This window comes from Zalophus californianus, chromosome 12, assembly GCF_009762305.2.
Source record: "Zalophus californianus isolate mZalCal1 chromosome 12, mZalCal1.pri.v2, whole genome shotgun sequence".
Classification (NCBI taxonomy): Eukaryota; Metazoa; Chordata; class Mammalia; order Carnivora; family Otariidae; genus Zalophus; species Zalophus californianus.
The window spans coordinates 35,992,482-36,014,939 of NC_045606.1; the positions used below are offsets into that span (position 1 = coordinate 35,992,482).

At 36.5% G+C, this 22,458-nt stretch overlaps 1 protein-coding gene across 4 annotated transcripts in view; it reads left to right on the forward strand.

The window, feature by feature from the left end:
- VPS50 (VPS50 subunit of EARP/GARPII complex) overlaps positions 1–22,458 on the forward strand; it is a 140,986-nt gene that overhangs the window by 89,790 nt on the left and 28,738 nt on the right. For all 4 annotated transcript variants that reach the window (XM_027573936.2, XM_027573939.2, XM_027573937.1 and 1 more), the window contains 4 exons: positions 4,572–4,748; positions 7,580–7,698; positions 9,831–9,937; positions 19,723–19,844. In XM_027573936.2, the coding sequence (XP_027429737.1) occupies positions 4,572–4,748; positions 7,580–7,698; positions 9,831–9,937; positions 19,723–19,844 (525 nt within the window). The remainder of the gene's footprint in view (positions 1–4,571; positions 4,749–7,579; positions 7,699–9,830; positions 9,938–19,722; positions 19,845–22,458) is intronic.

A 22,458-nucleotide genomic window follows, 5' to 3' on the forward strand; every position in this document is an offset into this window, starting at 1 on the left:
GGACTTCTAATACTGTGTTGAATAACAGTAGTGATAGTGGACATCACTGCCGTGTTCCTGACCTTAGGGGGAAAGCGCTCAGTTTTCCCCATTGAGAATGATATTCACTGGGGGTTTTTCATAGATGGCTTTTATGATGTTGAGGTATGTACCCTCTATCCCTATACTCTGAAGAGTTTTGATCAAGAAAGGATGCTGTACTTTGTCAAATGCTTTTTCTGCATCGATTGAGAGGATCATATGGTTCTTGTTCTCTCTTTTATTAATGTATTATATCACATTGATTGGTTTGCGGATGTTGAACCAACCTTGCAGCCCAGGAATAAATCCCACTTGGTGGTGGTGAATAATCCTTTTAATGTACTGTTGGATCCTATTGGCTAGTATTTTGGTGAGAATTTTTGCATCCATGTTCATCAAGGATATTGGTCTGTACTCCTTTTTGATAGGGTCTTTGTCTTGTTTTGGGATCAAGGTAATGGTGGCCTCATAAAACAAGTTTGGAAGTTTTCATTCCATTTCTATTTTTTGGAACAGTTTCAGAAGAATAAGTATTAATTCTTCTTTAAATGTTTGGTAGAATTCCCCTGGGAAACCATCTGGCCCTGGGCTTTTGTTTGTTGGGAGATTTTTGATTACTGGTTCAATTTCCTTAGCGGTTATAGGTCTGTTCAGGTTTTCTGTTTCTTCCTGGTTCTGTTTTGGTAGTTTATACATCTCTAGGACTGCATCCATTTCTTCCAGATTATCTAATTTGCTGGCATATGGTTGCTCATAATATGTTCTTATAATTGTTTGTATTTCTTTGGTGTTGGTTGTGATCCCTCCTCTTTCATTCATGATTTTGTTGATTTGGGTCATTTCTCTTTCTTCTTCGTTTTTTTTAAATTTTATTATGTTAGTCACCATATAATACATCAAAATTCCAATGACATTTTTCAGAGTGCTGGAACAAACAATCCTAAAATTTGTATGGAATTAGAAAAGACCCCGAATCGCCACAGAAATGTTGAAAAAGAAAAACAAAGCTGGGGGCATCACGTTGCCCGATTTCAAGCTCTATTACAAAGCTGTGATCACCAAGACAGCATGGTACTGGCACAAAAACAGACATATAGACCAATGGAACAGAATAGAAAACCCAGATATGGACCCTCAGCTCTATGGTCAAATAATCTTGACAAAGCAGTAAAAAACATGCAGTGGAAAAAAACAGTCTCTTCAATAAATGGTGCTGGGAAAATTGGACAGCTACATGCAGAAGAATGAAACTCGACCATTCTCTAACACCATTCACAAAGATAAATTCAAAGTGGATGAAAGACCTCAATGTGAGACAGGAATCCATCTCTTTCTATTTGATAAGTCTGGCCAGGGGTTTATCAATCTTATTAATTCTTTTGAAGAACCAGCTCCTAGTTTCGTTGATCTGTTGTACTGTTCTTTTGGTTTCTATTTCATTGATTTCTGCTCTGATCTTTATTATTTCTCTTCTCTTGCTGAGTTTAGGCTTTATTTGCTGTTCTTTCTCCAGCTCCTTTAGGTGTAGGGTTGGGTTGTGTATTTGAGACCTTTCTTGTTTCTTGAGGAAGGCTTGTATTGCTATATACTTTCCTCTTAGCATTGCCTTTGCTGCATCCCAAAGATTTTGAACAGTTGTGTTTTCATTTTCGTTTGTTTCCATAAATGTTTTTAATTCTTCTTTAATTTCCTGGTTGACCCATTCATTCTTTAGTAGGATGCTCTTTAGCCTCCCTGTATTTGAGTTCTTTCTGACTTTCCTCTTGTGATTGAGTTCTGGTTTCAAAGCATTATGGTCCGAAAATATGCAGGGAATGATCCCAATCTTTTGGTACCGGTTGAGACCTGATTTGTGACCTAAGATGTGATCTCTTCCTGAGAATGTTCCATGGGCACTAGAGAAGAATGTGTATTCTGTTGCTTTGGGATGGAATATTCTGAATATATCTGTGAAGTCTGTTTGGTCCTGTATGTCATTTAAAGTCTTTATTTCCTTGTTGATCTTTTGCTTAGATGATCTGTCCATTTCAGTGAGGGGGATGTTAAAGTCCCCTACTATTATTGTATTGTTGTCGATGTGCTTAGATGATCTGTCCATTTCAGTGATGGGGGTTTTAAAGTCCCCTACTATTATTGTATTGTTGTCAATGTGTTTCTTTGTTTTTGTTATTAATTGGCCTATATAATTGGCTGCTCCCATGTTAGAGGCATAGATATTTACAATTATTAGATCTTCTTGTTGGGTAGACCCTTTAAGTATGATATAGTGTCCTTCATCTCTTATTATAGTTTTTGGTTTAAAATCTAATTTTTCTGATATAGAATTCTTTTTTTATAGGTTTATTTATTTTAGAGAGAGCTAGGGTGCACGGGGGCTGGGGGGTAGGTGGAGAGGCAGAGGGAGAAGGAGAAACTCAAGCAGACTCCACACTGAGCTTGGAACCTGATGCAGGGCTCAATCTCACAACCCTGAGATCACGATCTGAGCTGAAACCAAGAGTCGCATGCTCAACCAGTTGCACCACGCAGATGCCCCAACATTATTTTAGAATTCTTAGATGATTCCTTGACATTATTTAGAATTCTAATATTGATTTTAGAATCCCTATTTAAATAATTTTACTTGAGTTCTTATTTAACCATCAAATTGTGTCTGTGTGTATGACCACATATACTTGGTATAATTATCAAAGTTTTTTACAAGATACATTTGAAATATTTCCATCCAAGTGAGCATTATGTCCTTTAAAGTAGTTACCTTGAATTTTACAAGATTTTTCCTATAGTTAACAATACACTTAACATTTTTTTAAGAGAGTAGATCTTGGGGCGCCTGGCTGGTTCAGTCAGTGGAGTAGGCAACTCTTGATCTCCGGGTTGTGGGTTCTAGCCCCATATTGGATGTGGAAATTACTTAAAAATAAAATCTTTTTTTTTTTTTTTTTTTTTTAAAGAGGGTAGGGGCGCCTGGATGGCTCACTCGTTAAGCATCTGCCTTTGGCTCAGGTCATGATCCCAGGGTCCTGGGATTGAGCCCTGCATCAGGCTCCCTGCTTGGCAGGAGGCCTGCTGCTCCCTCTAGTATGTCCCCTGCTTGTGTTCCCTCTCCTTCTTTGTCTCTCTCTGTCGAATGGATGGATAAAGTCTTTAAAAAAAAAAGAGGGTAGATCTCATGGTAAGTGTTCTAACAACAATTTTAAAAAGTAGTTACTTTGAAAACTATTCACAACTGAGATAGTGTTCTCTTGATACCTGTATTCCTGTAGATTCGGTTTAAGAAAATCATCTCTTTAAATTACAGTCACCCCCTGTTTAGAATTATAAAAATAATGGCATAATTTTTGAGCATTATGATGGATCTGATTTAATGTGTAACTGCAATTTGGAAAGAAAATAAACACATCATTTGAAACTTAACAAACATGTAATTTCTAAGATTATCTTTGAATATGAAAGATTTTAAATTTGTGATTAATATTAAAAAGACTAAAAGGTAAAAGAAAAATGTATACCAGATTTTTGTGAAAAATCAAGAGTTTTATAATTCAAAGGAACTTTTTTTTTTAAGATTTTATTTATTTATTTGACAGAGAGAGAGAACAAGCAGGGGGAGCTGCAGGCAGAGGGAAAGGGAAAAGCAGGCTCCCCACTGAGCAGGGAGCCCGATGCGGGGCTCGATCCCAGGACCCTGAGATCATGACTGAGCTGAAGGCAGACTCTTAACTGATTGAGCCACCCAGGTGCCCCTCAAAGGAACTTTAGAGATTATTCCATATCTTCCACTAATAAGCAGTGTGGTCTTGAACTTGGCACTGAATCCCTCTGGACTACTTTGGTTTCCTCATCTGGGAACAGCTCTTTAGTTTTAGCATTGTGGTTCTTGTACTGGAGGTTGACTTTCTCATTTTATTGATGAAGAAATTGAGGCACAGAGAAGCCAGGTGACATTCCCAACATTATATAGGAAGTTAATGGGTTAATGGCAAACCTTAAATCTAGAAGACATATTGTCTGACCTTAGCATGTGTGTTTGTGTTGTCTACTTCTAGGTGTATGAAGAAAAAGAAATGAAAGTTTATAGACATCAATATAACAAAGAAAGATTCTGATGTGTTTTTATAAAATACAGTACCTTAAATGGTATAAACATATAATTATTAACAATGATTAATTTTTATTATGGCCTTTTTATTGCTTAAAATCATATTCTACTAGGTCTTTGCTACTATGCTAAAATTTTTAGAATTATTCAAATTTAAGTTATTTTCAAAAGTTTTCTGTGCAGTTCTGTAAACTAAGCCAAAAGTAGCTTGATGCAGATAACACTTTTTAAAGTGATAACAGCAACTGAGTTGTCTTTAGGGAAACCTTTGAGCACATATTTTCAAGTTTTTGCTTTCAGACAACTTTCAAGATTTAAAAGTGAATAACCTGCAGAATCAGGATTATTTTTTTTCCACTAACTCAACATTTATTTGATGGAATATGTTATGTACTTGAATTTTATTGTTGTTGTTAAAAGGTATCTGGCTCCTTTTTTTAATGTCTAGGAATTTAAATTCATGGAACAGTCTCGTTCCCCATCAGTTTCACCTAGTAAGCAGCCAGCCTCAACATCCTCAAAAACAGTGACCTTGTTTGAGCAGTACTGTAGTGATGGGAATCCTTTTGAAATCCAGGCCAACCACAAAGATGAAGAAACAGAAGATGTCCTGGCTTCTAATGGGGTATGTAGTGTTTTTAAAACCAATTGTGGAACATAAGTGAGATTTTCTTGTTGAAAAGTGTTCCACCCAGTGAGCAAGGTAATTAGCTAGATTTGTTTATCCATTTACCACCCACCTTCCTACCTATATGCTTATATACCTGTGATACCACTTGTACAGTAATGGCTTTACAGCATGCTTTGTTGAAAAGTCCTTCTGAAAAATACATTTTGCCCTTATGTTTACTTTGTGCCCTTATTAGATTGCTGTATGTTCTTACTAGATTACTAAATCACATAGGAGTATAGTTTATTCACTGCCTATTTCTGTGATTTGTTGGATAGATGGATGAGGGAATAGATCATCTGCACTTAGTTCTCAACTCCACTCTTGGACATCCAAATTATTTTGTTCCATGTCCCTTTATCTGAGAGAGAGTAACGTATTACCTGGTTACCCAGCAGGGATGTTTTTAGGATTTAGAAGTACAATGTTTTAACACTTTGAGCAGCTCAAAAAAATATAATGTAACTTAGGTTGTGTGAGTTAATGGAAAGGATTTTAAGGCAGTTGAATGAATATCACCTTTATTATTTATTAACTGTGTGACCCTTGGCAACTTATTTTAACTCTGTGACCCTCAGTTTTCCTATATTTACAATGAGTGAATATTTACTTCACAGTTATCTGTGTTTTTACAGTATTTAATTTGGATGGGTCCTTCTGATCTTCATCATTTCCAGGGGACCCTGTATGATTTTTATTTTAGATTTGATGAAGCTGAAGTGAAAACTGTTCAGATTTGATGAAAATCTGTTGAATTTGTATATGTATTTTAGTTTTGGCATTTTCTTTTTTGTTTGGTGAAGATATAATTTAAAAAATACTGCTATGAAAGTGTATTGTTATATTTTATCATGAAGTAGAAATTATTTCATAATAAGCCATATTTACAATTATAATTTAGTGATTCTGAGTGACATTTTGCCTCTCTAAAGTACACTAAACTAGAAGGAATTAAAAGTCTTTTCAATATTTTGGAAATAATATATCCCTTTGCACTGGTAATTTGCTAATTTAAATCTCACATAGCATTTGATTCTCATTATTTGTGGCAGGTGTGTTCTATAAAGTCCCTCTGAACACTGAATTAGCAAATACAGAACTATTGTTCCTAAGTGAAATACAGGATTAGGTTCCTGTGAGCCTTTGATCACAACATTTTCGTCGACTGATCATTGTATAACCTTGTTTTATGTGTATTTTTGCTTGAAGACATCTAAGTTAATAGACAGTATTGGACATTGAACTCACAGCCAACAGCACTAGAATTCCTGCCTGAAATGAAGCTTATCTAACACGTATTTTTGCCATAAGGTATATTACAGTCTTGCACTTAGGAACACTAGACAAAACTTTAGTCCTACACTTAGGGGCCTTTCTAAACAGGGAAATCACCAGCAAAAACCACACATATTTTTTTAAATGTGGCACTAGACTATGAAAAGGACATGTGTTTAAGTAGGAAAGCTGAAGCAAGAAGGTAGAGTGTCACCTTGTTTGCACTCAGCTAGGAACGTGCATGTTGGATAACTCAAAAGTTTCTGCATACTCTGTACATATCCATGATTGACTGTGGAAGTGTCACAAAGTAGTAATGTTGGGGTTACAAATAAAATTTAGCAAGTACAGAAATTTGCAAAAATACAGAATCCTCAAAAATGATGGTCTCTTGTACTGTGGAATTATGAAGCTTTTTGTCATAGCCAGGAGAGCCTGGTTTGTGTGGATCCCCTTTCTGAATGTTATTAGGATCACAGTGTGTACGGGTGGATGAGAATGCCTGGAATGCTCATTTGCAGTTATTAATGTGTGATCTAATCTTTCCAGAGAGTCAGGGTCCACATCTTACTATGACCTATCACTCTGCTTTAAGCTCTCAAAAAATGGTTTTTGAATTAGGGGACCAAATTCTTTTCATGTTGTCTTCATACTCGTCTCCTCAACTGGCATATGGGGATAAACTTTGTTACAGAATTGTTCTGAAGATTCGTTGAGAAAATTTATGAAAGCACTTAGCACTTAACATTCAAGAAATGTTAGCTATGATTTAATCATATTAATTTATAATATTAAGCGATAATGCTGCTGCTGCTTTCTTTCCTGTGCATGGACTCCACTGTCCTCCCATGCTGGCATGGGGCCATGTTGCCATAAAGACAATGACAGTGTTAGGAAGTCACCCTTCCTCTCAAGAGGAAATCCCCCATTTTCGTCCTTGCTCTCAGTAGTCCTTCAGTGCTCAGTGTAATTTTCTAAGGCTCCCTTGGAATTAAATCTCATTATGAATTAGGACATTAGCATGTGTGTAGAGTTTATTGTGCTGAATTAACATTTCCACTGTGCCAGAATTGTATACTCAGCCTCTTTATAGTGAATTAGCAAAATGGAAGTAAGTATGATGAAACCACGTGGAGGAAGAGAAGAGGTGTTGTTGTTGTTGTTGTTGTTTGGTCAAATGTACACTCTTTTCCTTCCTAAAGGCCTAGAACGATGTTTGTGTTTGTTTGTTTTCTTTATATGGAGATTTGATTTTTTGGTGAGACATTTAGGAGCTTTTGTAAAGGCATAAAATGTATTTTATTTTCCTTTTTTTCTTTTGAGCTGGTTAAGATGGGTGAAGAAGAAGAAAATGGAAAGTTAATATTCTTGATGGCAAAATTAGAGATGAGTTATTAAGAACTTACTTCCCTAAACTACTTCTTAAAAATTGGATACTCTTATTGTGTTGAAAGACTCCAAGAAATGTTGACTTTTCATACTCATTGTTGAATATTCTGTGTTTTCTTCAGTATGAATCTGATGAACAAGAAAAAAGTGCCTATCAGGAGTATGACAGTGACAGTGATGTTCCTGAGGAACTGAAACGAGATTATGTGGATGAGCAAACAGGTGATGCACCTGTGAAAAGGTAATTGTTCTTAGGTTGTATGGTATTTTCATATTTTATGTTATACATTTAAATAAAGGATTTCCTTTAAAGGTTAGGGAAAAAAATTAAATATTTCTGTAGCTTTTGATGTCATGTGACAAGTCAACATGTTTTAAATTGATTGCTGAAAGGTTGAAAATGTAGTTTTTTGATATTGGGCATAATCAAAGAGCGCTTAATTTAGAGAGCAGTGGTTTTTGCAGAAAAACAAACTTCTGATTTATAAAATCAGTACTGCCTTTAGAGGCAATTCCTGCTTCATTTAGGTTAGAAAACCTCAAGGAGGAAAGTAGTTATTTGTCTTGCATGTGGAATTCCTACCTCAATCTAGTAAATACAGAAAGTCTCCACTCATCTTTCCAAGGTCAATTACATTCACTATTTGGGCCTTCTGTTAAGGTTCCTTTGTTCTTTTGTTTCTGTGATAAACTGTCCTCTTCCAAAACTATGATAATTACATAAGAATTTTTTGTCATCTTCTCCCTGTTAAATGGGCCTGATTCTTATGTGTGAGTTAATTTCATGACTAAGTATCAGATATTTAGTGACCACAAATATCTGTAAATTTTAATGATAGATTTAAGTATATTTTGCCCCCAAAGTACCTAGTGAGTACCTAATTAATTTGAAACCCTGATTGATAATAATCTCTCTCTTCAAAAATGAGCAACTCATGTGATTGTAGATCTATGAATTGGGAAAAATTGTTTCCATTGGTTTTCATGTATGTATGATGTTTAAATCCATCTGTGGTCCATTATGAACAGAATAGAACTGTTTTTGTTGGACTTCTTCATTGGATGTTTTGGGTATCTTTTGGCTGAAAGAAGAGCTCTAACTGAAATGAACGTGTAGGATAGTGTCTGCCAGTATATGTGTATATAGTTGCATTCTTGGTAATGTTATACAGTTACCCTCCTAAACTGTCCTAACTTACCGCTAAGAACTATGAATAATATAAACTACGAACTGCATTCAATCAATTAGTATCAATTCCAACTTCAAAGTATCTCTTGAATTTATCAAAATTTCTTATATTTCACTGCTACCATCCAGGTTCATGCAAAAATCCTCTCTGTGCCTGATTATTGGCTCAGCCCTCTTACCTTGGCTTTCTGTCTCTAGTTTTGCCCCCTCCTAATCCCTCTTGGATACAAATTTCGATTTTTTTTTCTTATATACAAATTTGTTCATGTCATTTTCCTGGTTAAAATTTGCATTCAGGGTTAGGTTCATACTCTTTAGATTTGATTGCCTTTAGTGGTCTGGCCTTTCTTTACCTCTTTTTTTTTTTTTTTTAATTTTTTTATTTATTTATTCATGAGAGAGAGAGAGAGAGAGAGGCAGAGGGAGAAGCAGGCTCCCAAGGAGCAGGGAGCCCGATGCGGGCCTCGATCCCAGGACCCTGGGATCATGACCTGAGCCGAAGGCAGACGCTTAACCATCTGAGCCACCCAGGCGCCCTCTTTACCTCTTTTTGTGTCACTCTTCCCTCAACCCACTCATTCTCCATGTGAATTCTTTGTGCTTCTCTGAGCACACTCACTTCTCCTACCTCTGACCTTATTACATATTGTCCCTTTTTTTTGTGTAGTTACCATATAACTTCAATTTTTTCTTTGAACCTGGTGTCGTCCCCAACCCCAGACTCTAATGTCATCTTCCCCTATACTTTAGATATTAGATTTAGATTCTAAGGAGGGTATTTTTTCATATTTATAAGTCTGAAATCAGGATACTTGGTACATTTGGTATATAATTTCCCTGGAAATCAGGATACTTGGTACATTTGATATATAATTTCCCTGGAACATGTTTCTTTGTTTGTTTGTTTTTTTAAGTGACATAGCTTCTTTTAATGGTTGATAATGAATGTCTTAGAATCCAAGAAATACAGTATGGTACTTTATTTCTTTACTTACGAATTTCTCTTCCCCTCTGGGCTGTAAGCTCTACAAGGACAGGAGGATCATTTCTATATCCCCACCTGACACATGGTAACAGTTTCAGTAACTAATTAGTGAATGAAAGATAGATCCTAATTGGAATAACTTACTGATTTACTAGTTGACAACCCTAATTGCAACTCTGTTTTGTTTTTCCATATTAAGCGTTTCTAGAGAAACTCTAAAAAGCAGGAAGAAGTCAGATTATAGTCTAAATAAAGTGAATGCACCCATCTTAACAAATACAACATTGAATGTAATAAGACTTGTTGGTAAGTAGCCACCTTTTAAAAAAAAATTTTTTTAGTTAAACTAGTCTACTTTTGTTACTTTATTGGGGTTTTCATTGTACACTGCAGTGCCCACCATAAGGAAGGTTTTAATATTGTCATATGTCAGTGCTTTCCATCATAATTGTTCAAATAGTATAATACTAACATTAATGTTAGTTTTTCTTTTTCAGTTAACTACTTAGTATTTGTGTCTTCTACTTTTTCTAAAATATTTCAATTAATTGAAATGTAATGAAAAACTCTCTATGTGAGTTGGAGGTATATGTAGGATGATGATAGTACCCATTTTACATTTACACAATATTTTGTGCTTAATTGTTTCATCGATCTTCACAATCTTCCTGTCAGATAGGCAGAGTGAATAGTGATTCTCTGGTATTTTCAGACACAAGAGTTCTACAAGCTAAATGTTCATACCATAGGAAGAGTTGTTCTTATTACAGATAAGACCTTTATTGATGATTTTGTAGAAGGCAAATAACATGAAGAAATGCCATTTAAAATACTTAGGTTTGAAGATGATGTGGAATTTTTAATGTCAGTATTTCAGCATTTTATATGCCATCTTAACCTTTATATCTCACAAGTAAGTCTGTACATTTGACGAATAAGTTATATCTTCTCAAATTAATTAAGTCATCTATACCAGTCAGGAATTGTAATGTGTTCTATTAAAAAAAAAAAAAAACAAAAAAAACTCCTTATTCTGTTTATATGGAGATGATAATGTCCTGCTCTCTAGTTTGATTACTCCTGGCTCTGATAAAATGGTCTGTAATCTTGAAGATAATTTCTAAATTTTGTTAATGAATAGGGTAAAGTAGACAAATATGTTTCTTAGAAATTCCACTTTCTTTAGGAAAAATGGTGGAAAAGAAGTAATGAGTTGGCAGGAAGAGGAAAAGTATATATTTTCATGCCACACAGAAAAATCACAGATTCTAAAAAGTGGTTTTTGGTTGATCATTGCCAGAGAAATTAGCTTTTCTAGTTACTCTCTGGAATTTATAGAACGGAAACTGGAAGGGTTCTGAGAGCTCATCTGCTATAAATGCCTATAAAACTAGGATTTCTTTATCTAATTCCCCTCAGTTGTGGTGGCCAGCTAGCCTTTGTTTCATGTCTCACAGTCCGTGGATACGTTATTATTTTGTAAGACTACTCATTCTACTATTAGACTGATTTAATTGGTAGACATCTCCTCCTTATGATAAACCAGAATTTCTTTTTCTCTGTAATTCTGTTGGTCTCAGTTACACCTTTAAAAGCCAAAAGAGTAAGTCTATCCTTTTTTCTCCTATTCTTCCCTGTGATGACTTTTCAGGTGGTAGTTACACTGTCCTTATTCTCTTGTTCTCCCCTAGTTCATTCTTCAGGGTGAGTGTGCTCATTTTCCTCATGTGGTTCTCACTGATATATATTCCAAAATCCTGGTCATCCTCCTCAGCCTTTTGGACTCACTGTAGTTTTTGGTTTCTGAACATGCTGCTTGAGATGTAGTTTAATGAATTCATCTTTTGCCTGGTTATGTTGAAGGAACAAACCACTGTAACACATGAGTGGCTTTTTTTTTTTAAGATTTTATTTATTTATTTGACAGAGCACAAGCAGCGGGGAGCAGCAAGCAGAGGGAGAGGGAGGAGCGGGGAGCCCGATGCGGGGCTCAATCCCAGGACCCTGGGATCATGACCTGAGCTGAAGGCAGTTGCTTAACCAAATGAGCCACCCAGGCGCCCCAATGAGTGGCTTTCAACCGCAGAGGTTTACATGATGCATACTGGCTCCCGATCACCTTACTTTTGTTCCATGTGTCATTCTGAGATGCAGGCTGAAAAAATAGCACCAGTTTGGAACATGGGGAAAAGAGCAAGAGCTGAACCATGTTATAACTCTTAAGGCTTCCGCTCTGATGTGGCATCCTGACTTCCTCCGCCGTAAGTTCCTGGCCATGGCAAGTCAGGCTTATTAACTATTGGAGAGAGAAGTATGCTTCTGCCCCAGGAGGGCACTACAAGTTCAGGGCATTGGACAAGGATGCATCATCTTCTTACAGGGAAGGGGAATGGGTGGAGATAATTGGGGAAAATAGTACAATCAACCCCATGGAAGTGGTGGTTTATATTTTTTACTTCGCCTAGTTCAAAAAGAGCTAGATGTCATCATGTTGCTTTTACTCTAAAAGACACATATTTAGTAGAATCAAATCAAATCAAATATAAGGCTAACACAAAATCGAGGGGGAAATCACATTTCATTCAGTTAAATGCAGACAACAAATGCAAATCTTCAATTCTTGGTAGACATAAGGAAATGAAGAAACAATGCATTCTGCTCTTCTCATTATGTAAGAAGGGGATCGAATAATGATAGAAATGTGCTATTGGTGCTAAATTCAGAAGTCAGTAACAACAAATTCTTATGTAAGGATTACTGATTGACATAGTGGACATTGTTTTCTAATAGTGGATTTAAGCAACTGGGAAAAGTTGCATTCTTAGGGGCCTTCAATATGTCAGCCCTATAAAGCAGAACAGTCCTGAATAAAACCTTACTCAGTGAAGAGAATCTAACCATTGTAATTTCAGCCTTCGCCGCCACCAGGTCTTTTACTAGAATTGCAATTAGGAAATAGTACCTAGTATGCTTTTAACTCTCCCATCTTCCCATTTAGGGCTGGGATTAGGTGCTTCCATTATTCCCTCCAGTAGACTTTTATGCCTACCACTTTCTCTCCCTGGGATGTCTTTATCTTCAGTTTGTACATATTCATAAAATAGAACTTTAAGAGAACCACTCACTAAGAGGGCTCCAACCAGTAAATGCTATTCTATCCCCTGTTATTGCATAGAGGTACTTGAAGATAATAAACTGGCAAAGGTAATGTCTCTTCTTACAAAGCCAGAAGTACAGTTGTGTAAATAAGATTGATTAATTTTGGGTGCCTGGGAAGATGAAGGAACTAATTATTCAATAGTTGGGAGGCACATTTTAGAACACTAAAGGCATATTTAAAATGTCCTCTTCAAGTAGTATTTATTTGGCAGGTAATTAGGAGAGATTAAACAAAAAAGTGTTAATGGGGCTTCCCAGCCCCAGGTGGTACCTAAATCTGTTAGAAAGGCCCAGGGAGCCGTTCACAAGTGCAGAGAACTAATCAGAATCCTTGCTTGTGTAAAGAGAAAATGCTGTCAGCCTGACAATTTCTTGCAGACAGAGGCAGAGAAATTTTAAGGAATGTGTCTCATCACTGAAATAGCCTTGCTATTCAGAGTTCTCTCTCCCGGAGGCAGCTCTCACTTGAGCAGGTGTGACAGGTCTGAGAGGGGCGGAAGGTAGGTTGCCAAAATCCATGCTTGTAAAAACTACAGACCGTAGGATAAAATTATTACATTAGCAGCTGAAAAAATAACACAGCAGCACATCATGCATCCAAATTTAACATGAAACCAGAATACAGTTATCTTTTAAGAAACTTAATATTTTCATATGCAATGTTTAAGGAAAAAATGTATCATTGTTTAGATTACATTCCAATATATCTGTTTCTCTAAAAATACTTTTGTCATTTATATGAAATATTTTTAAACAGTTTTAAAACACTTTCTGAGGTGGTAGCTGTATATACAACATGATATTTTGAGAGAATGGTCCAAGTGTCATCCTTAAGTACAATGTACAAGAAAATGATATTGGAGATTTGGGGGTGGGGCTAAGATAGAATATACAAACAATAATAAAAATAAGTAACAATATTTTGTGATAGAATAATAGAATAAAATAATCAATTAAAAGCTCTCAAAGAATGGAATAAAAACTAGGGACTTGGGTAACAGACTTACTAATTTTTTACCCTGGTCCTCACTTACATTGTTCAATGCGTTTTTCTAAATTGTTTGAGCTGAACTGACTTTTCCTTCCTTTCCTTTATGCCTCATTTATAGCATTTCCAGTTCACTTTTATGTGCTATTCATATCCACTGATGATGTCTCAACTTACTGCACTGTAATAAAAATAATGAACATCCTTCCAGCTTGGATTCTGTTCTGGCTCTTCCCCATCAGATTGTCAGCTCCTACAGATGAAAAGATTTGGAGTTGGGGAGTCATCTTTGCAGCATATAGAGCATACAGCCAAGCACTTTTCACTTTCATAGGTGCCCAATGTATGGGACTGACAAACCTTAGTTTTTAACATCTCGACTACTGGAGAAACACATTTTCCTCCTCTCTTGTCCTGATCCGTAGTGGAGGAACACACACTTTCAGCACCTTCTCTGTACCCTGGTATTTACTCCTCTGCGTAGGAGTGGGGCTCACTAGCTGAATTTCCCCGGGACACCTTTCAGGTGGTGATGGCATGTCTCTCTGTGCCGCCTGCTGATGAGCTGGGTAAGGCAGGCCCAGTGCTCCTCTTGGTTCTGGTTCTCGTCCATGCTGTTCTTTGGTTGGTTTCCCTCTGTGGCTTCTCCCCATGAGTGTACTGGACTCCTGGTCCAGATTTTAGGGTAATAGTTTAAACAGCACTTCCCTGGTGAAGCTTTTCCTCGTCAGCTTAGGTTTCTTTTACATAGCACTCTATACTTCTCCCTTATCGCATTCATCATAACTATAATTATTTTAAAATAACAGCAGTAGCTAAGAGTTCTTGTTCCCTTGTTATAGGCTATGTAAACACTCTACCTGTATTCTCTCATGAGTTCTTCACAGTACCCTTTTTATGTACGAATCATTAAAGCCCAGAGATAAATAACTTGCCTTAATGCCACACAGCTGCTAACTGGTAGAACCCAGATTGTCTGATCCTAGAGCCAGGAGGCTCTTTTTATGCTTCACAACCAGTAGAGGAAATCGGGAAAGTTAATTCTTCTACCTAGACAAAGTTCAGAGAGGTTGCAGTATAGGTTAGAAGCAAGAATAAGAACTTCTCGCAGATGATCATTTGGAAAGAGATGCTTTTGTCCGTTATCCTGAGGCAGGAGGGAAGGGAGCCTTGCAAGACAGGTTCACCAAAGTAAAGCCATTTTGGTTTTAGGCTGAACCTTAACCTAAAAGTCAGTAGGTCATGAAGAATCATAAGATCATACTCACGGAAAACCGTAAGACCCACTCCCTCTGGCAGTAAAAGCCATACAGCCTGGACATTCTTAAAATTGCTCCCTGTGGGTAATTCCATAACCTTAAGATAATGGAAAAACTGCCCAATGTGAATGATAAACCCAAAGTTAAAGAGTAAACCCCTCCCTATACCATTAGCTAACTTAAATAAAACTTCTAAAACCCTTTTTTAGAGGCAAAGAGGGGGTCCTCTCCCTCACCTGGGAGGAGAGACGGCTACCTTGTCTATGAAGTAGTTGCTTTCTTACTTCTGTGCTTAATAAATAAATCTTTGTCCCTTCCCCTAAATGGCTTGCTCCTGAATTCTTTCTTACATGAAGCCGAGAGCCCTCTTAGCAAGGGGCCTGAGGCCCTCCCTTCTGGGGTGCTGGCCAGTCTGGCATCAATCTGGGTATTGAATAACCTTGCTCCATGTTCTCAAAGCACACCGTGTCCACTCCTTTCACCTCTCTCTAGGGAACTCTAGAAGGGAAGAAAGGGAAGGTGAAGTGCATCTGACCGAACCACATCTTAATCCACTGGCTGTGTTTTTTAAACTAGGCAGGCTAACTTCAGAGCCACGCTTCTACATTTTTATTAAGGTAGTATTCTCACCGTAACGCAGTAAATAGTAAAGAAGAGGTCGTGAGGGAAAGCAGCATTCTCCTACCCCCAGTCTTCCTGCCACCAGCCTGCAGGCAATTTCTTGGTCTGTTTCTGTTTGCCTTTCTACTAGTTGTAATTTCTCAGAAAAGGGTGGTGAGAGGGTAAATGTTTTGAATTCTTGTCAGGCTGAATATGTCTGTATTCTGCCCTTTCACTGAATGACAGTTTAGCTGTGTATAGAATTGTAGATTAAAAATTATTTTTCCTTAAAAAGTTGAAACCTCTGGTATTCTAGAGGTTTCATTTTATAAATGAATTTTTACTGTAGATGAATTTCTTCTCTCTCTCTGAAAGCTTTTTTTTTACTATAGATGCATTTCTTTTCTTCTCTCTCTCTGAAAGCTTTTAGTATTTATTCCCTTGAGGTTTCAGAATTCTCTAGTGATCTGTCCAGGTGTGAGTTATTTTTCATTAAGTGTGTTGGGTAGTTCGTGACCCTTTCAGTCTGAAAGCTCTTGTGCTCCTCAGTTGTGACTAATACTACTATTTATTTGATGATTTCCACCTCCGCATTTTCTCTACCCTCTTTTTTCTTTGATTTCCTGTTGCTCCAATGTTTAGTCCCTTAGATTGGCCCCTTCCTGTCTCCCATATTTTCTCTAATGTTTTCCGTATTTTTGTCTTTTTGCTGTACCTTCTAGAAGACTTCCTTTTTTCATTTATTTTCTTCAATTTTTAACTTCAAAAATCACTTTTGAAATCTTTAAGAGCCCTTCCATATTCTCTGTTTTTCCTTCCCATATTTTTCTGCTATAGGATTTTACATAATTATTATGTTTGTTTAGCTTGAATTAATTGTTTTCTCTGGGATCAACTTTTCTTTTTACTTTTACTCTCTGACTTTTCCTCCAGGGCCTGGCGATTTTTGATGACCTATTCATATCCAAAATAGAAGGCCTGGGTAGCTGCTGTGGGTGTCCCCTGCTCAGTAATGAGAGCTACGGGCTCTTATTGCCCCTTTCTTCTCAGTAGGAATCCTGACTGGGAACTTTGTATAGAGCAGGGCAGGTCTGGGTGGATTTACTAGCAGTCTTTACCTTATGGGGACAGATCCTCAAACTTCTAGAATTGGGTAGATTTTAATCTGTGGTGCCAGCATCTACCCTAGAAGCCTTCATCTTCCTAATTTATTATTTTTTAAAGTTTGCTCAATTTTTTTGTTTTGTTTGTTTCCGTCTATTATTATTATTTTTTTAAAGATTTTATTTGAGAGAGAGAGAGTGAGTGAGAGAGAAGGAGCAGGGGGAGGGGCAAAGAGAGAGGGAGAAGCAATGAGCGGGGAGCCTGATGCGGGGCTCCGTCCCAGGACCCTGGGATCATGACCTGAGCTGAAGGCAGACGCTTAACTGACTGAGCTGCCCAGGCGCCCCTGTTTCCTTCTTTTAGAGAGAAATCCCAAGAGTTTTCGTTTTCTTTTGTTTTTGTCTGTGGGAACAGCCTGGCAGCCTGTACTCTGATGTTGGTGAGGGATAGCGGTAGAGGAGGGCACGCTGACTGGTAGTTTATCCCACACGTGAACCTTCAGTTAACCCACCCTTTTTCAGCTCCATTTCTTGTTCCTGTCTTCTTGTTCTACCCACTGAGTCTAAGCAATCACCATCCTACAAGAATAGCTTTCGCCTCCTTCATGGTCATCTTTGCTCCCTGCTCCCATCTCTTATCTGTCATCCAGACAGGGGCTGGGACACTACAGCATGCAGGTCCAATCAGTTAGGCTACCTGTTTTTATAAAATAAAGTTTTATTGGAACACAGCCATGATCATTTGTTTATATGTTGTCTATGGCTGCTTCTGTGCTACAAAGGCAGAGTTGAGTAGTTGCAACGGAGACCAGCAGAGCTGAGTAGTTGCCATAGTTGCGTGAACTATGTACTCTTTATAAGAAAAGTTCACCAACCCTTGGTTTGGAAATTTTTTGAGATTTCTCATTTTCTGGTAATCATACCTACTCACCTTTACCTCCTCATCCCTTTCTCTTCATAGGTAAGGCTTAATCCACTGTAACATTCTTCTAATTCAATAATTCTGAGGAGGTACATAAGCCTCCTCAGGCCTCCAAAGGCCTACTGTGCCCTCGTGAGCTGGAAAGACAGAGTTCTTACTCTTACACATTTTAATATGCCAGCAGCCTGCTTATCAATGGCTGCCTTCCTTGTGTGACCATTTAAGGTGTGAGAGCAGGGACTCTGTCTGATTCCTTGTGTCTTAACACAAAGCCAAGGACATAGTAAACCTTCAAAGAGTCTTTGTTGAATATTGAATGAATAAATGAATATAAATATGTTTAAAAATTGTTTTAGAGTAGTGGATTTTTATCTAGTTTTTCTTTTGAATGCAACATTTAAAATAGCTTTTACCTATTAATTCATTTATATATTCTTTCTTAAGATTAATTATATGAACAATGGCTAATCTTATTATTAGTAATGGAGAGGAGCTTTGTGTTCTGGATACGTATCAACCCAGATATTTGCATTCTACCTCATTTTACTTATTATCTCTCTTTTTTCTTTTACAGGTTAAAATAACGTAACATAGTATTTTTCCCTTTATTTCCACAGTGTCACATTATTTTACATGTAAATAGTTGCAGTTTGAAAACTGCATGTTTGTAGTTGATAAAATATCTGCATAGTGATCCAGAATGTTCTAGGAGCATAATTTTCAAGTATTTTTCATTTGTCATTTTTCAAAAAATGTCTGTGTGAAAGAATTAAAAAAGATGATTCTGAAACAATAGACTTGTAAATAAGAGTAAGAATAGAATCTGAGTTGAATGGTTTCTACCTTTTGGTGTGTGTATTTCTCTTCCTGGCTCTCTGAGTATTATTTAGAATCATCGCTCATGTAAATTAAGACAGCTGTATGGCGTTCTTAAATAATAGAGAGATGGTTTCGATAGTAGACATTTCCATTAGAGTAAATTTGTCATTTTTTTCTATTGCAGTTAATGTGTTTCTCTTGAGTCATGGTGTCTTCAGTAGTACCAATTTAAAATTTATAACAGTTACATTAAGTAGAGTGAGCACCTGAATTATTTGCTCATTTGGAAATTAGGCAAATGGCCTGTTTTAACATCTTCTGCAGAAGAGCATTTTTATATGGATGCGCTCCTTTCCCTGTTATTCCCCATAAAACAGAAACACAGTTAGTGTTTTGTTATTATTTGTTACTTGATTCAGCCCATCTCCCATGCACCCTTCAAATGCATTAAGAAGTTTATAAATGCAGAAATTTTGGTTTTTAAATTTTTTGCCCCTAACTGCATCATATGTTTAGAGAAAAGAGAATGTAATATTGGCATCTCCCAAAAGAAGGAATGAGGAGGACCTTTTCTTGGCACTTTGAGAGTATTGAGCTCTTGAGTGCTGTAGTGATAAAGAAACGTCCTTGGCCTCTGACACAAGATTTCACAGGGCTAGAATTCAGGGGAAACTTCCATGTATCCTTTTTCTTCTTGCCTTTTTACTTTAGCTATGTGTATATAAGCTTATGGGGGAAAAATGCTTTTTCTCAAGTACATTGTCTTTTATTATACCTAAACATTTTTGAGGAAATTATTTTAAATGGAATCTCCAAGAATGTGGAACTGTGTTGTGTGTTTGTTCAGTGTCATTTGTAGAAGAGCATAGATATCCCATGAATATTTGACAAACAGTAAAATATAATGATATAAGCTTTTTCGTAAGTAGTATGTATATCAGTGCTGTCCAGCAGTACTTTCCCAGATAATGTACCTGTTCTCTATCTGTGCTGTCCAATATAGTAGCCACTAGCCACAAATGATACCTGAGTACTTGAAACATGACTAGGGACTGAGGAATGTAATAGTTCATTAAAAATATATATTTTGGTAAAGTGGTTTTTTTTTGTTTTTTTTTTTAATAGATTGAGGTGTCATTTAGCATAAAACTCACCTGCTCTGGGTGTGCAAGTTGTCTCTTTATACTGATAGACTAACAGATTTTAATTTTTTTCTAATTTTGATTTTTTTTTCTTTTCAGGTAAATATATGCAGATGATGAACATTCTTAAGCCAATTGCCTTTGATGTTATCCATTTCATGTCTCAGCTATTTGATTATTACTTGTATGCAATATATACCTTTTTTGGTCGGAATGATTCAGTAAGTCACCTTTGGAGGGAAAGTCTGTTTCTTTTAAAATTTATTTATTTTTAAAATATAAAGTTTTTCTTTCTCTTTGTATAAAATACACAAATAATAATATTTTGAAAATTATTCATCAGAAATCTAACAAAATTTTTGCTGTCAGCTTTTTGTCTGCCTAATTACCTTATTTATATATTAATTTTAAGCTTTGAAATGATAAACATATTTTATGTTATTCAGATTTTTGGCAGAAAAAGTGCAGCATCTTTTTTTAACCTTGACATATTTTGGCAATGAAAAATGTGTGGGTTGCCTTGTTTAAATCTGGCCCAGTGTGTAATGAGACATTTTAAATATTGGCTTACAAACCTTAGCAGGCACTACTACATTCAAAAGATAATGGCAAATATTTATTAAAATAATTGAAAACCTTTGAACTGAACCTTCTGTCTGCTACAGAATTGTTTCCTATACCTCCTTTTTGTGTTTCCAAAGCTCTTATTAATTTTATCTTTTTCTACTCCTAAAGAGAACAACACAATATTAGGCAGATAACTTCCCTGATATTTGGTTATTATGTGGCTCACCTAGATATTTGATAGATTCTGTGTAAAAGAATCCTGTTGGGTCCTATGACTATATCATAATACAAAGTTTTCATGTACTTTATTTTGTATCTTTTTAAAAACATGAATTTTGGGGTGTCTGGGTGGCTCATTCGTTAAGCATCTGCCTTCGGCTTGGGTCATGACCCCAGGGTCCTGAGATCGAGCCCCACATCAGGCTCCCTGCTCAGTGGGAACTTGCTTCTCCCTCTCCCAGTCCCCCTGCTTGTGTTCCCTCTCTCACTGTATCTCTCTCTGTCAAATAAATAAATAAAATCTAAAAATAATAAATAAATACATTAATTTTAACAGATAACTACATTTATTATATAAATGTTCATATCCTTGCTGTGATTACAGTTATATCAAAGACGTAATCTTTTATTTATTTTTATTTTTTTAAAGATTTTATTTATTTATTTGAGAGAGAGTGTATGTGAGTGGGGGAGGGGCAGGGACAAGTAGACTCCATGCTGAGCTTGGAGCCCACCACAGGGCTCAACCCATGACCCTGAGATCATGACCTAATCCGAAACCAAGAGTTGGACACTAATCGACTGAGCCACTCAGGCACCCCAAAGACATGATCTTTTAATAATGGGATCTGAATTTCCTGTTCTTAATTCTCTATAATATTCTTTAGAAAGAGTACTAATAAAATCAGAGTAAGGAGTATTGCTACAGAATTTAGGTTACTATAAAATATGTACTAATTCATTGCTCTGAATTTGGAAACTCAATAAATATGTATTAGAGAAGAAAGGCATTCTAGAATTTTAGCTAATTGTCAGAATCTTTAAGTCTTCTAGATGACCCTTACTCTCTCTCCTGAGCTGAGCCTCCAGACCAGCACTGTCCAAGAGAAGTTTTACAGTCATGGAAATGCTCTAGCCACTAGCCACATGTGACTATTGAGCACTTGCAGTGTGATTAGTCGAGAAACTGAGGAACAGGTTTTTAATTATATTTAATTTTAGCTAATTTATCTCTAAATATAAGTGGTCACATGTGGCTGGGACTGTCATATTGGTTAGAACACTTGTGGACCACATTGTTGATAAGATCTGTTAAAACAGGGTCCTTTGGAAGCTTTTGGGAACTAATGCTTTTGGACATGACTTTCTAGCTGATTTTATGTTGGCACAGATTTGTTTACAGTGGAGTTCACTTGGACCTGAGAAAGTTAGCAAAATATAGTTAGGTGCTTATTGTAAAATATGCTACATATTTTATTTAAAATATACCATGTTTTAAAGAACACATTAACCTTATATTTTATATTAAAAGCATTTTCAGTCTTATAAGACTCAGCTATTTAATTAGCTGTCAGCTATAAGCATTTCTGTCCTTAACCTGGGTGTCTATACATATGTCATATTAGAAACATTTTGTATTATATGAACCGATACAATGTGCCTATGAGTGAGGCTGTATGACTAAATACAGGGCTCGCTTTGCGTCTTATACTTTTTAAGAAAGACTTTTCCTATTGTTAGAGTATGCTTAGTAATACTAGCTTTTATCTACCATGTGAATATTGAAAATATGCACATCTTCAAATAGAACAATTTATAATTTGGACCCTACTATTTTTGATTCTGCAAAACTGAAGGAAACACTATTTAAAGCAAAACAAAGACTGAATCTCCATAAAAAGGGGTTTTACAAATTTGTAAAAAGAACCACTCCATCTTTCTACGCATATTTTGCTTTGCTTAATTTTTTTTAAAGATTTATTTATTTATTTTAGAGAGCTCAATTGGGGGCTGGGACAGAGGCAGAGGGAGAGAGAGAGAATCTCAGCAGACTCCCTGTCAAGCATGGAGCCCGATGTGGGGCTCCATCCCATGACCCTGAGATCAGGACCTGAGCCAAAATCAAGAGTCTGACGCTCAACTGACTGAGCCACCCAGGCGTCCCATGCTTTGCTTAATTTTATATCTATTTAAAGTTTCTGGGTTTTTTACCTTGCAAGATTATATTCTTAATTTCCTACTTTAAATTCCTTTTGGAACAAGACAATC